Genomic DNA, 12,812 nt, shown 5'->3' on the forward strand with positions numbered 1-12,812 from the left:
TGTGTTGAACAGGTCTGACAGGAGATTCTCACCTCACCTTCAAAAAATAAATGTAAATACAATAAGTTATTTATCACCACAAAGAGACTTAGCAATTTTATAAAAAGAAAAAAATACAAATTATGAACGCTATTCCCTTAACACAATAAACAAAGTTGAAAATGTTCTTATATTCTAGGATACTGCCATATTGCACACTGAAATATCTGTCCCTCAAAGCATTACAAATAGAGGTGATGAACTCTCTTAAGGTCTATTACTAGGCTTTGACTCCTAATGGCAAAAACAATTACTTTTCTACCCTTTTATTTACATAATTGGTCTAAATAAATAAGGTCACGGCATTTGATACTGTACATGTACATATACGTTTGCTTTGGGAAGCATTTAACCTATTGCCAACCACAATCTGGAGGTTACTGAGCAAAATCCTATGGGAATTACAGAATTAACAAGTCAACAGATTTATGCAGGAGCAAAATTATTTTGTATCAAATCTTCAGACAGGCTCTGTATTATAAAGCATGATGTATGGCCTTGATAGTGTAGGGATCCTTAGTTGAATTACCATGAGGTCCATCTATATCACGATTAAAGATCTTTTATTTTTGTTGCCTATTCCAAGATTTCATCAAAGGTATTTGTACTGAGAGATTCATTTGTTAAAAAATCTCCCACAATGTCGATAAACCCTATTAAAAAGTGAATATTTTCTTCTTTAATTTGCTGTTTAATATTGGTACACATATTGTATACATACAGATAAAGTGGTGTTGTATGAATTCTAATTCACAAAGTCCACGCATTACAAATTGGTCTGAATTAAAGAATCTATTTCATTTACATCAAACCAAAGTATGTATTCCTTTGATTTTACAACCAATATATTACTGTTTCATAATCTTAATTTCTACAAGATTACATAATACATTTTTTTTTATAAATCACCTTTTATTCATAAAAAGAGGGAATCAATTACAATAAAAGGCCCAGGTTATCAGTTTTAAACAAACGTAATACAGGGCAACAATATTTTACATAATTCATTACAGCTATAAATCAACTGTGCTACAAGCTTTAATGTGGCACGGCCAAAGTTGTGTTATTTCTTCTCAATAATTATATTCGTTAATTCATTTTGTATCCACTACAAAAATAATAACATTTTGGGTGGTGAAAAAAAATCAAAGTTTGAACTTTAATCTCAATAAGAAATAAAGCTTCACAAATGTGTCTGCTTTATTCAATCTCCTATTATTCATATTTTTCTTTTTTTCATTTTCTTATACTTACTGATTTGGAAATGAACTCTGGAAATCTGAAAAAACACATAATTAACCCAATCATAGTTTTATGATTGCTGGGTAATATAATATACCTATGTAAACATGACTGAAATGGCTTTAAATCACTGATTCAAGCGGGGTGAGCACATGTGGGTAACACAATCGATTACTTTAGTTGAACAACTACACATAAATACATTAATCATCACATGATATAAAGCATGTGGGACTACATGGACATGCTTTATGTTGATAGGACCCTAGCATAGAGCTGTTTGAGCTGATGGGGCTGTAGATTGAGGGAGTAAGACGTCGGTTGTTGTCCGGACGCTAGAGGGATGTAGACTTTACCTAGATTGGTTGCTTGGTCTTTCTCCTCTTGGACCTGACATGACAACAAAAAAGATGAGATAAAATGCATAAATATTTCTGTGAGTGTATCACAAAAAGTTAAGTCAGACTAAAAGTCACGCTCAAGTGTTTATGCTTGAACCGACTAATGTGGTAATACAACACGCACTGGAAATGTACATGTTTAGGCTATTCATCATCAGCAGCATCAAAACCACAATATCATTATCATTACCAGCATCATCATCGTCATCATCATCATCATCATCACCACCAAAGACATCATCATCATCACCACCACCACCACTACCACCATCACCAAAATCTCCCCCATCATCATCACCAACAAACTGTTTCATTTCATTACCTCCATTATGGATTTCCATTACCCCTATCCAAATGTTATTTACTTTGCTCATCAACATCACCACCATCATCATCACCATCACCATCATCACCATCATCATCATCACCATCATCATCATCACCATCACCATCATCACCACCACCACCACCACCATCATCAAAATCTCCACAATCATCATCACCAACAAACTGTTTAATTTGATAATCCGCTTTTACATAGCGCTTAATACATCGAAACAACGTGTCTAAGAAACTTTACAGATATATTATTACCCCGGTCATCAGATTAAATCATTGCCTCCATTATGAATTACCATTACCCCTATCCAAATGTTCTTTACTTTTCTCACCTTGGAATATTCAGTTGAAGTGAATTGACTGAAGGCAGATTTGACATGCGCCCCAGGCTTCAGTGATGTCACCAACTTCTGCACCTCAATTTTCAACTGCAAAATCAAAAAAATAAATCAATGACAGTTTGCAGTTTCACTCAAAACTGATCATCACTACTACCACTTTCATCTAAAATGTTTTAGTTTTTCCTGTGATAAATCAAAACAGAGTTCAGGGCCCTGTCTTACAAAGAGTTGTGACTGATCCGATTGACTGTAACTATGGACGGCCAGCAATGTCAACATCTATTATGCATGTTTGTTCAAAATATTTTCTAGATATGCTGTATATTCATGCATTCATCGTTATCTTGAACATTCTGTGTGCTTCTCTTTGTTTACAAAGGACATTGTGCACATTTCTTTTAAAAAAAAATTATGACCCTGTAAGACAGGGCCCCAGAACAGGGTTGGTTTCCTCCTGGGGGTCTTCAATCAATCTTACAATGGATTTCAAAGTCAATTTTAGTTCACAAAATGGATCATTCTAAATTGATAATCATTATCAAAAGTCATGTTTTAGTTTTTTTTCTAGGATATTCAAAAAGACGTAGTGAAGATACTATGGCCAACTCTTACAAAGACTTTCAATCGATCACAGCTGAGGAAAGCCAACACTGGCAACATCTGTGTTAGTCCAAAGTGTTTTCCAACTATAAATACAGAGCATGCTTCGATTTCTTGACAAATCTTTCTGCTCCTCTGTTTCCAAAGGGATGTTCATAGTTCATAGCGTGCATGCTGTAAACTATGAAAATACTTACCTGATTTTCTTATTTACGAGATAACTCATACATCTACTTGATTTGCTAGTTCAGCCCTCTGGACTGCCATACCCGAATAGAACTCCCAAGGATTTAAAAAGCGCGAGCGCGCCCTCTCCCGTTCAGGCTTACTACCCATGATCACCGCGCAATTAGCGTCCATCTTCCTCACCTTTCGCAAGCCCATACGTTGAAACATGTTGCTACGCAAGGCGGAGGGTCGGTGGGAGGGTATCAAGTAGATGTATGAGTTATCTCGTAAATAAGAAAATCAGGTAAGTATTTTCATAATTTACTTCAATAACTCCATACATCTACTTGATTTGCTAGACCAGCACGGACTCAAACCGTAGGGAGGCATGTTTTCAATTGTAAGCCTAAGAAAATTTAAAAGAAAAAACAAAAACAACGAAATTTAGGGAGAGGGGGAAAAAGCCGCAGCTGCTTTAAGCGCCGAAGCAGCAAATCTCGCCTCGCTGGACGGAATGTCCTTCAAGTAGAAAGAAGTGAAGGAGTTAGTTGAGCGCCAAAAGGCGGCCCTCAAAAATGTCCTCGAGAGGAATGCCCTGTATACTCAGGAATACTAAGTATCATGGGCCCTCGGCCTAGTGTCAGGAGAACAACATCACCTGCTGACTAGAGCGTAAGAATTGAAATTTGTTGAAAATTTCAACAAGAATCGTGATCGGAAAACTGAAGCTTTTAAGGCTCAGTAAGTGATCAATCGACCAATCTGAGAAGGCGAGATATCTCAGAATAAGCCTCCGCGTGGGAGAAAGCGCCCAGAATTCGATATCTGTCTCAAATGCGTGAGGGCAGAAATCTGCAGAATTCTGATAGAGAGCTGTGGTAAAAAGTTACTAGCGGTCCGAAGGGGACTAGGAACGACGGAGAGTAGGGATTTAGGAAGAAAACCACTCGTAAGGCAGACAAGGGTCGAGAAAGCGACTGAGTGCCATCCTGTTAATAAGGAATGCCGCGGACATGTTGCCTATGTAGAATAGAGCAGTCTGGTCAAAACAGCTCAACCGGGCGTGTCAGGGATACAGCGCGGTACACATCACGACAAAAGTGTGTTAGACCGAGTGATCGAGAGAGAACTCAGGATCCCCTTTCTCCCATACTGATTGAAGCACCCATCTGAGGGTGCAGTGCCCGCGGTGGAAGAGGTGGCTTGGCTCAAGCCACCATCGCCGAGAGAGCCCGTGAGGCTAGGCTGCGATGGCTGTCCGCTGGGCGGGGGAATCCCTAGCAGCAGCAAGTGTACGCCAGAGGGAGCTGGCGAAAAAAAATCTGTCACGATATTACGTGTAAACGACCATCAAGAGATGCTCTAAACGAACAGACATCGCCAGATATGATACCTCAACCGTTACATTCCCAACGGAATCGAATGAGGTAGCAACGGCCCTGTCCTATCAAGTTAGGGACGGAAACTGGCTAAGAGTGTCGAAGTCCTCGCTTGAAGAAACAAGCGAAGGAGACTTGAGGAAGTAATCACAAAATTTCCATCAGTCTGCGGTGAGAACCAGTTGTTTATGAAAACAGTCACAAGGCCTGTTTCTCAGGTGATCGTAAGAGCGAGCACCGCCGGCGCCGGTTGCGGCAGCGTGGAACAGTCCGATATCGGTAAGATAAGGAGCTCCAAAAAGCTGCGGGGGGGGGGCGGCAAAAATGACGCCCTAAGCAGCGGGGGATGAGAATCTAAATTTCTAAAAGAAGAACTCCAGTGAAGTAAATCACTTACATGGAGAGGCTCATCCACAGTCGGCCCGAGAGAAGGCGGGTCGTAGTGATCGTGGTTAGGAAGGCATAAGCATACATCCATCCACTGTTACATCATCCTCGGTCGTGCGGTGACCCTGGCCACATGCCTTGCATGGAAGGAGGATGAAAGCAGCATGCGGGGCGACTCGAGTGTGCCGTGAAAAAATTTCTAAGAAAGAAGCCGATTCGACTAACGGGCACGGTAAAGACATCCACCGTAGACCACTCCGCACAAGGAGGGAGCGGCGGAGACGCCCGCAAGATTGACCCACATAGAGGGCAGTCTATAAGATAGACAGTTAGAGCTCGACCGATGGTCTGGCGGTGTACAGTTTGGTGTGAACTCGCCGACCCGGTACGGTGGGTGTGCCCAGAAAGTAGGCATAGAATGCCGACAGAGAATCCTGGGGCTTTAAACAAGTTTGAACGCGCGTACATAGCCAACAATCTCATGAGATGTACGGCGGTTACTTTCCTCCGAGATGATGTTTACCCAACCGGGAAAGACTCGGGGAACAGCTGTGAATGTCAACAGGAGGGATATCTAGCATATGAAAAGCTGATTCCTTCCACGTATTCGGTGCGGGTGCTGCCGGCGGTGTCCGGGGGGACGACCGGTGATGGCAGCTCGGGCAGGGTTCGTACGAGCCGCCCGAATACGAGACAAATAGGTTAACATAACCATAATGCACCGGGTGGTGAAGGCATAGCGATTATTAAGCACAGGAGAACTTTTAATCGCCGTGACATTCAGATCCGATATACATACTCATAAGCTCGGAGAGCTATGAGATAGTGAGACATACCGCTGAGCGGTGATGGTGCTCATATCAGAGTCGCCCTCTCTTCAGCGGCGATCGCTGGAGAACGGGTGTCTGTACTAGCCCTGACTCTGGCGTTGCAAGGGTAGGAGCTAAGTAAGACAGGGCACCCTTACTTTCGAATAGAAAGTGAGGTTCAGGCCAGAAAAGCGACGGTCCCGTCGCCTGGGCGGACGGTCCGCGGACGTGATAGGTTGTCCTCTCAAAGCAGCCAAACATTCTCACGAGAGAAGTGCGGCATGCGGTATGTAAGAGATTCATACCTCCAATCTACGGGCCCGCTTAGGGGGAAGAATGGAGAGAGTTACCGCTGAAGGAGTCGTCGCCGTATGTGAGCTTGACGTAGAGGGCGAATTCGGGAGTACCTGCATAATAATCGCCCCCCCCCCTGCCTTCTCGCTAGCCTCGAGAGGCTTGAAAATTTCGAGACGGCGGCGCCGGAGCCTGGCGCTTCCGGGCAGCAGCAGAGCGGGGGTGGGTTTACACCCACGGAGCTGGCGGCTTCCTCGTCGTAGGAGCCGCCTCGTCTAGAGCGACCCCGTCACTCTCCGAGACCCCCAATTCGGCCGATTGAGCTCGGAGCGCCTGAAGAGGCGGGGCGAGAAAATATGGACTCCCTTGCTTCATCAATACCCCCGCTCGGAGGGTAGATGTGAGGTAGATACTTGTCAAGCAGCGCCTGAGCGCTTACTGAAAAGTCGACCGCGGGATAGGGGTTGTCCTCGTAAAGGGAGTCTCGCTCTATGGACTGAACCGGGGGGTTGTCCAGTAAGCGCCGGGGTGGCCCCGCGTGTCGGCTGGGACACGTGCTCTGAGATCGACGAAAATGCTGGAAAGCACACGCGATCTTGGGGCACCCGGTTAGTCGGTGCACTGGCTGGCGATTTAACAGAATCGCTCGAGGATTTCCCGGGTGTCTGGTGGTTATTGCCCACTTGTCTCGCTTGATGCTCAGGGGCATCAGCGGGGTGAGTAGACGTCGAGGGTGGGGTGAACCCGCACTACTCGAAAGCAGAATGTAGCAGCATGAATAGCTGTAACATCTGACCAACGACACAAGGGTCTGAAGGAGGGACGCCCATGGCAACAGGGCTGGCCGACCTCACCTTCGACCTCTTCTTCTTCGTGGCCTCCGCCGGTGTGGCCGGGGCAGAAGAAGGCACAAGAGGCACGGGTGATTTCTTACGATTTGCCGCCCCTGGCAGGGCGGCCGTCAACAACGAAACTTCACCCGAATCTGACGGGGTCAGATTGTGGTCACAGTCTGATGTGTGACGCCTCTCGCGGTAGCAGAATGTAGCAGCATGAATAGCTGTAACATCTGACCACCGACACAAGGGTCTGAAGGAGGAACGCCCATGGCAGCAGGGCTGGCCAACCTCTCCTTCGACCTCTTCTTCTTCTTCTCTTTCTGCGGGCTCCGCCGGCGTGGCCGGGGCAGAAGAAGGCATGAGAGGCACGGGTGATTTCTTACGATTTGCCGCCCCTGGCAGGGGCGGCAGCCGACAATGAAACTTCACCCGAATCTGACGGGGTCAGATTGTGGTCACAGCCCGATGTGTGACGCCTCTCGCGGTAGCAGAATATAGCAGCATAACATGTATGACTGTAACATCTGGCCACCGATAAGAGGGTCTGAAGGAGGAATGCCCATGGCAACAGGGCTGGCCGACCTCTCCTTCGACCTCTTCTTCTTCTTCTTATTTTGCGGGCTCCGCCGGCGTGGCCGGAGCAGAAGAAGGCACAAGAGGCACGGGTGATCTCTTACGATTTGCCGCCCCTGGCAGGGCGGCCGCCAACAACGAAACTTCACCCGAATCTGACGGGGTCAGATTGTGGTCACGATCAGATTGTGGTTACAGTCTGTGTGACGCCTCTCGCGGTCAGGGGCTGGGCGATCTCTCCCGATGCTGTCAACGGAGGACGACTTATACGGCAGAGATCCTGACCTGTGCCGGGGGGAGAGAACCGCACTCTCCCTCCGGACTTCTGGTGACCCGGTAGCCGGTGGGTCGCATAGCCCTATGGGTGCTGCGGCGGCAGGACCTAGTTTAGGCTTGGAAGCCTTGGCTACCACTTTTTCCTTTGTCCGAGACCGTGGCACCACAGTCTCGGCCTTCCTTCTCTTAGCATCCGACCGCAAATTCGGAATGCTGATCGACGCACCCTCATACTCACCGCCGCTGGGCGCTCACCGCGGCGTCCCTCCTGCTCGCCTGGAGGCGGCCGACTTCTGTAACTTGCAATCGGGGCGGTCCCCGTGGAGGGCACCAGGTCCTCTGGGGCTGTGTTAGTCCCATTCAAAGATACCTCTCTCTACCCTGAAAAAGGAAAAACAAGAATTTTTTTTTTTTTTTTTTTTACAAAGATCTCGCTTAGATTAAAAGTGGAGACCGGAGTGGTCTTTCCCTCCTCCTAAAAGGAGTTTGTTTGAGCAAACAGAACAAAACAAGAGGGGAGGGGTAGGGAGGAAGAAGAACCTAAGAATAGTTTAGGTATCTGCCTGTAAGAAAAAGGAGGTCGGAGACTTTGAAAAAAGAAACTCCTACAAGGTTCCCCTACTATATTCTCTTTTTTTTTTTTTTTGTGCCCGAAGGAAAAATTCGAAACAAAAATTCAAAAATGAATGCAAGTTCAGAAGAGAACGAAGTTTCCACCTGCAAAGAAACACAAAAACAAGCATTTCAGAGCAGGAAGAAAAGGGATTGAGAGACAAATAATTCCAGATAAGAGAAATTTTACGATAATTTCCAAGAGGAAAAAAAAAGTAACCTCCTGTGGAAAGGTAAAGAAATTCAGAACAGGAGGAAGGAGGAACGTCTCTAGTAACGATTCCAAGAGGAAGAACGACACAGTAAATCCTCAAAGGGAATCGTAGAGCCCGCCTGTCGAAATAAAAAAATATATAAGACTAGGAGGGAAGAGGGAATTGAACGAAGAAAACAATTCCGGGACAGGTCAAAAAAATTTCTAACAGGAAGGAGACCCCACCTGTAAAGAACAAAAATTTTTTTTTTTTTTTTTTTAGGGGGGATTGAATAACCGAACAATCATCAGGTATAATTGCGTAAGCCGAATTAAACAATCCCCGAAGCGTCTGTGAATAAAATATTAATCAAGAATTTTATTCAGAACAGAAAGGAAAAGGAATTGAGCTTTAGGATGCGCCTGTGAATAAAATATCAATCAAGAAATTTATTCAGAACAGAAGGAAAAGGAATTGAGCTTTAAGATCCGCCTGTGAATAAAATATCAATCAAGAAATTTATTCAGAACAAAAGGAAAAAGGAATTGAGCTTTAAGATCCGCCTGTGAATAAAATATCAATTAAGAAATTTATTCAGAACAGAAAGGAAAGAGAATTGAAGAATTAATCAATCAATAATCAATCGAAAATCTTAATAAATCAATTCCAGAAAGCAAGGAAGGAACAGAGTTGAAGATCCCAACCTGCAAAAAGAAATAACAATAACACCCTCGACAACAAAGTGTAGAGGCTGTCTAGAATTTAATTCAAAAACGGCACCAAAAGCCACCACGCTTTGAACGTGAAGAACAATAACCATGACAGGTGGTGAAGGCTTGCTGCCACGTAGGCAGGCCAAGCCCGGTGCCTCGCGAACGCGCTAGCGATGCGGCGCGACGAGAACTCAAACGTTAGAAAAACAATTTAAGTGTCTCCAAAAACACGTCTAAAAAGTCACGCCAAGTGTAAATTCTGAACACAATCTTACACACAAATGGAAAGATTGAAATTAAAAGGGAGAATGCACCACAGATAAGCGAAAATAATATACCAAAGCTCAAAAAGATTTGAGCTCTTAGGAGACTTATCTGAGCACGTCTTGACAGGTGGCTTGCCGAAAGCAAAAGAGGAAGATGGACGCTAATTGCGCGGTGATCATGGGTAGTAAGCCTGAACGGGAGAGGGCGCGCTCGCGCTTTTTAAATCCTTGGGAGTTCTATTCGGGTATGGCAGTCCAGAGGGCTGAACTAGCAAATCAAGTAGATGTATGGAGTTATTGAAGTAAATTTTGATGGAGGCTAATTCTGTTATAACTTGTCGTAGGTTGATCAACATATCAAATTACTCAAAATTATATTATCGATGCAGTGATATAAAGAAATGGCGATCTTATGCTCTATAGTGCCGTGCGCGCGCAAATTTTTGAAATTCTTAAAATGGCCTGAATCATACTCTACTTTAGTCAAAAAGTGATTTTGAGCATTTTTTAATTTTGACAAGAGCGTATGCGCACGTCGTGACCTTTACATGACCTTTGATGACATGGACAGTCAATTCTTGACCTGAAGTTAATGTGATTTTACAAAATGGCATCTAGACGTTATGATGACCTTTTGATCTTGAACTTGTTTTATATACATGACATGATAAGTTCCCATATCTGATATTTTGAAGATAATTGATGATGTAGATTTGGAGATTTTGTGCTAACAAGGGCGGAAAAATAGAAATAAAGAAATAAAGAAAATTTGTACGAAATTAATAGTTGATCTGTCACCTAATTATGCAACAACAGCGAGGAAGAATTACAATCAATGTTACCTGAGTGAGGTTCTTGCTAATATCTTGGATGCGGCAGTTCCTATCAACCAGCTGGTGCTTGGGCGTGGCCTTCTCCAGGGCCGGCACGGTGCCTGGTTTACGGTGGCTTATATCAACCACAGTAGGACAGGCAAGGTTGTGTAAATCCTGCAAATGTCAAGATCGACATTCAAAGTTAGTTTAATGTTGAGATCTTACAAGTACAGATATCCCTATCTCTAACAGACATGTCAATTTATTTTGTATATACCCGTCACTGAATGAAAGCTTATTGGACTTTTTTACAAAGAATATCGATCTAATATAGTTAAGTCACATAATCATAATCCCTTAAAATTATATGCGTGGACTGTTTGTTAAATTAGAGCTCTTAATTATCAAAGAATGGCAAAACATTTCTCTATTATATTCTAATAAAAAAACCTGACACTGATTTTAACACAATTTTTACAAAATTACAAACAGGGCAATGTAATTTTTTCTACCTGCAACCTGGGGTGGGGCATTAGCTTGCAACAATGTATACACTAAAAGTTGCCAAAACACAGATAAGCACATGTGGAACAATGTTAGTAATTGAAGTAAAAAACCTGGGCTAAAATACCATGATTATTTCTCAGTAAATACACATTTTCTTCCAGATTATTTTCAATCATGGGCAAACACTTGGGTGATCAATTCTGATCAAACTCATTTAAGATTTTTACCACAAGCTCCTGTTTCATAAAGACTTACAACTATTGTAAATTTGCCACAATTATAATTACCATGGAAACCTTGATTATGATAGGCTGCTGAGCCCTGTTACCAAGGGAATAGTTTACGAAACGGGCTACAGACCTGCATGAGTTTGCGAGTGTTCCTGGTAAGTTGAGCCACATCTTTGCTGGGTGATGCAGTGGTGTCCTCCTCTTTCTCTGAAGAAGCCTCGGTCTCTAGCTTCACAAACCCAGTAGGGCTGGCTATACCAACAGGCTTCTTGGGGACTTTCAGAGGTGGCAATTCATCCATGATACTCTACACCAAAAAAAGAAAAACAAAATTTAAAGATAAGTCCACCCCATCAAAAAGTTGATTTGAATAAAGAGAGAAAAATTTAACAAGCAAAACAATGACAATTTCATCAAAATCAGGTGTAAAATAAGCTAGGAACTTTTTAGGTTTTACTGAATTCCACAAAATTGTCATATGCACATCCTGGTCGGTATGCGAATGAGGGACTGATGATGAAATGAGAGACCACATACAGTGCTGGTCAGTTCACTACCCCTTGAAAGCTACATAAAGTGAAAAGATATGAAGTCTCTATATCAGATGACCCAGCACTGACTCAACTAAAACATGTACATCCCTTCTCAAATACAAACTTTAAATGATGGCAATATAAGGTTCATCGCGAAATAACAAAACATACCTTCATTTTCTGAGCCCTCAATCTAATATTCTCATGCTTAACATGCCTGAGGGCATAGCGTAGTGTTTCCATCTGACAAAATACAAAGATGAACATAAATATTATTATTGACAATCTTTGAAATGTTATATATATTTATATTAATGCAACAATCTTATCAAGATTAAATAAAAAAAAATCAGAATGTGTAAAACCATCAATAGAAAAATTTAGCACTCCATGGCCCCAATTCACAAAGGTGGTTTTGAAAACCATGGGTTGAATCCATGGTTTATACAGATTTCCTATTAAATTATGCTTATTTACTGCAAATATTTAAAAATGTCCAATGCCAATGCACACTTTCATAATGAGTAATGAGTCCACTCTCAAAACGGTGAACTTAAGAATAAAATAGAGAACTTAACCATGACAACAGGCGTCAATTTGGCGAACTTTGACAAAAGCGTGCATTAGCATTGGACATTTTTAATGTACAGATGTGGTAAATATGCATAATTCATACAGGCAATCTGAATAAATCCTGGGTTCAACCAACGGTTTTCAAAACCACCTTTGTGAATTCAGGTCCATAAGTCTGTGATCAACTTTAGAAATAGCCTAATCAGCTTTTCATAAAGTTATCAAACCATTTATAGCAAATAACTGATAAATGCTCAGCATAAATGTGTTTTTCAATCATTTCAGTTGCATCAGCTTAATTCAAAATATTTAGATCTTGACTGACATTCTTTCAATAAACACACACTTCAATTTAAAGTATGTCACAATTCAATAGATATTTTGTGAAATATAATCAAACTTCGATCTCATTACACAAGTCATACAAATATTCTACATGTAGCAGTAAGATGAGATATAATCACAGCTTTACAATGTACCTCTTTGACAGTTTTCACACATTTTACCTGTTGCAGTAACATGGGAGAATCTTTGACCATGACCTGACCTCCGCCCCCTGACCCTACTGCAGGGCCGGCAGGTGAACCAGAACCTATCACAGAAAACAAAACGACATTCCAGTCTGAAAACTAAAACTGACAGATTTATTGTGACATTTGTTTTAATATTGTTGAAGAGAGTG

At 42.6% G+C, this 12,812-nt stretch overlaps 1 protein-coding gene across 7 annotated transcripts in view; it reads right to left on the bottom strand.

Moving 5' to 3' along the window:
* Window positions 1-12,812, bottom strand: part of LOC121424649 (dynactin subunit 1-like) — a 74,530-nt gene continuing 61,718 nt past the window's right edge. For all 7 annotated transcript variants that reach the window (XM_041620385.1, XM_041620380.1, XM_041620382.1 and 4 more), the window contains 6 exons: window positions 12,637-12,722; window positions 11,729-11,800; window positions 11,155-11,331; window positions 10,315-10,461; window positions 2,354-2,449; window positions 1-1,671 (listed from right to left, as the gene is read on the bottom strand). In XM_041620385.1, coding sequence (XP_041476319.1) covers window positions 1,531-1,671; window positions 2,354-2,449; window positions 10,315-10,461; window positions 11,155-11,331; window positions 11,729-11,800; window positions 12,637-12,722 — 719 coding nt within the window. In that variant the 3' untranslated portion in view covers window positions 1-1,530. The remainder of the gene's footprint in view (window positions 1,672-2,353; window positions 2,450-10,314; window positions 10,462-11,154; window positions 11,332-11,728; window positions 11,801-12,636; window positions 12,723-12,812) is intronic.

The sequence above is a fragment of the Lytechinus variegatus genome, chromosome 12 (assembly GCF_018143015.1).
Source record: "Lytechinus variegatus isolate NC3 chromosome 12, Lvar_3.0, whole genome shotgun sequence".
Classification (NCBI taxonomy): domain Eukaryota; kingdom Metazoa; phylum Echinodermata; class Echinoidea; order Temnopleuroida; family Toxopneustidae; genus Lytechinus; species Lytechinus variegatus.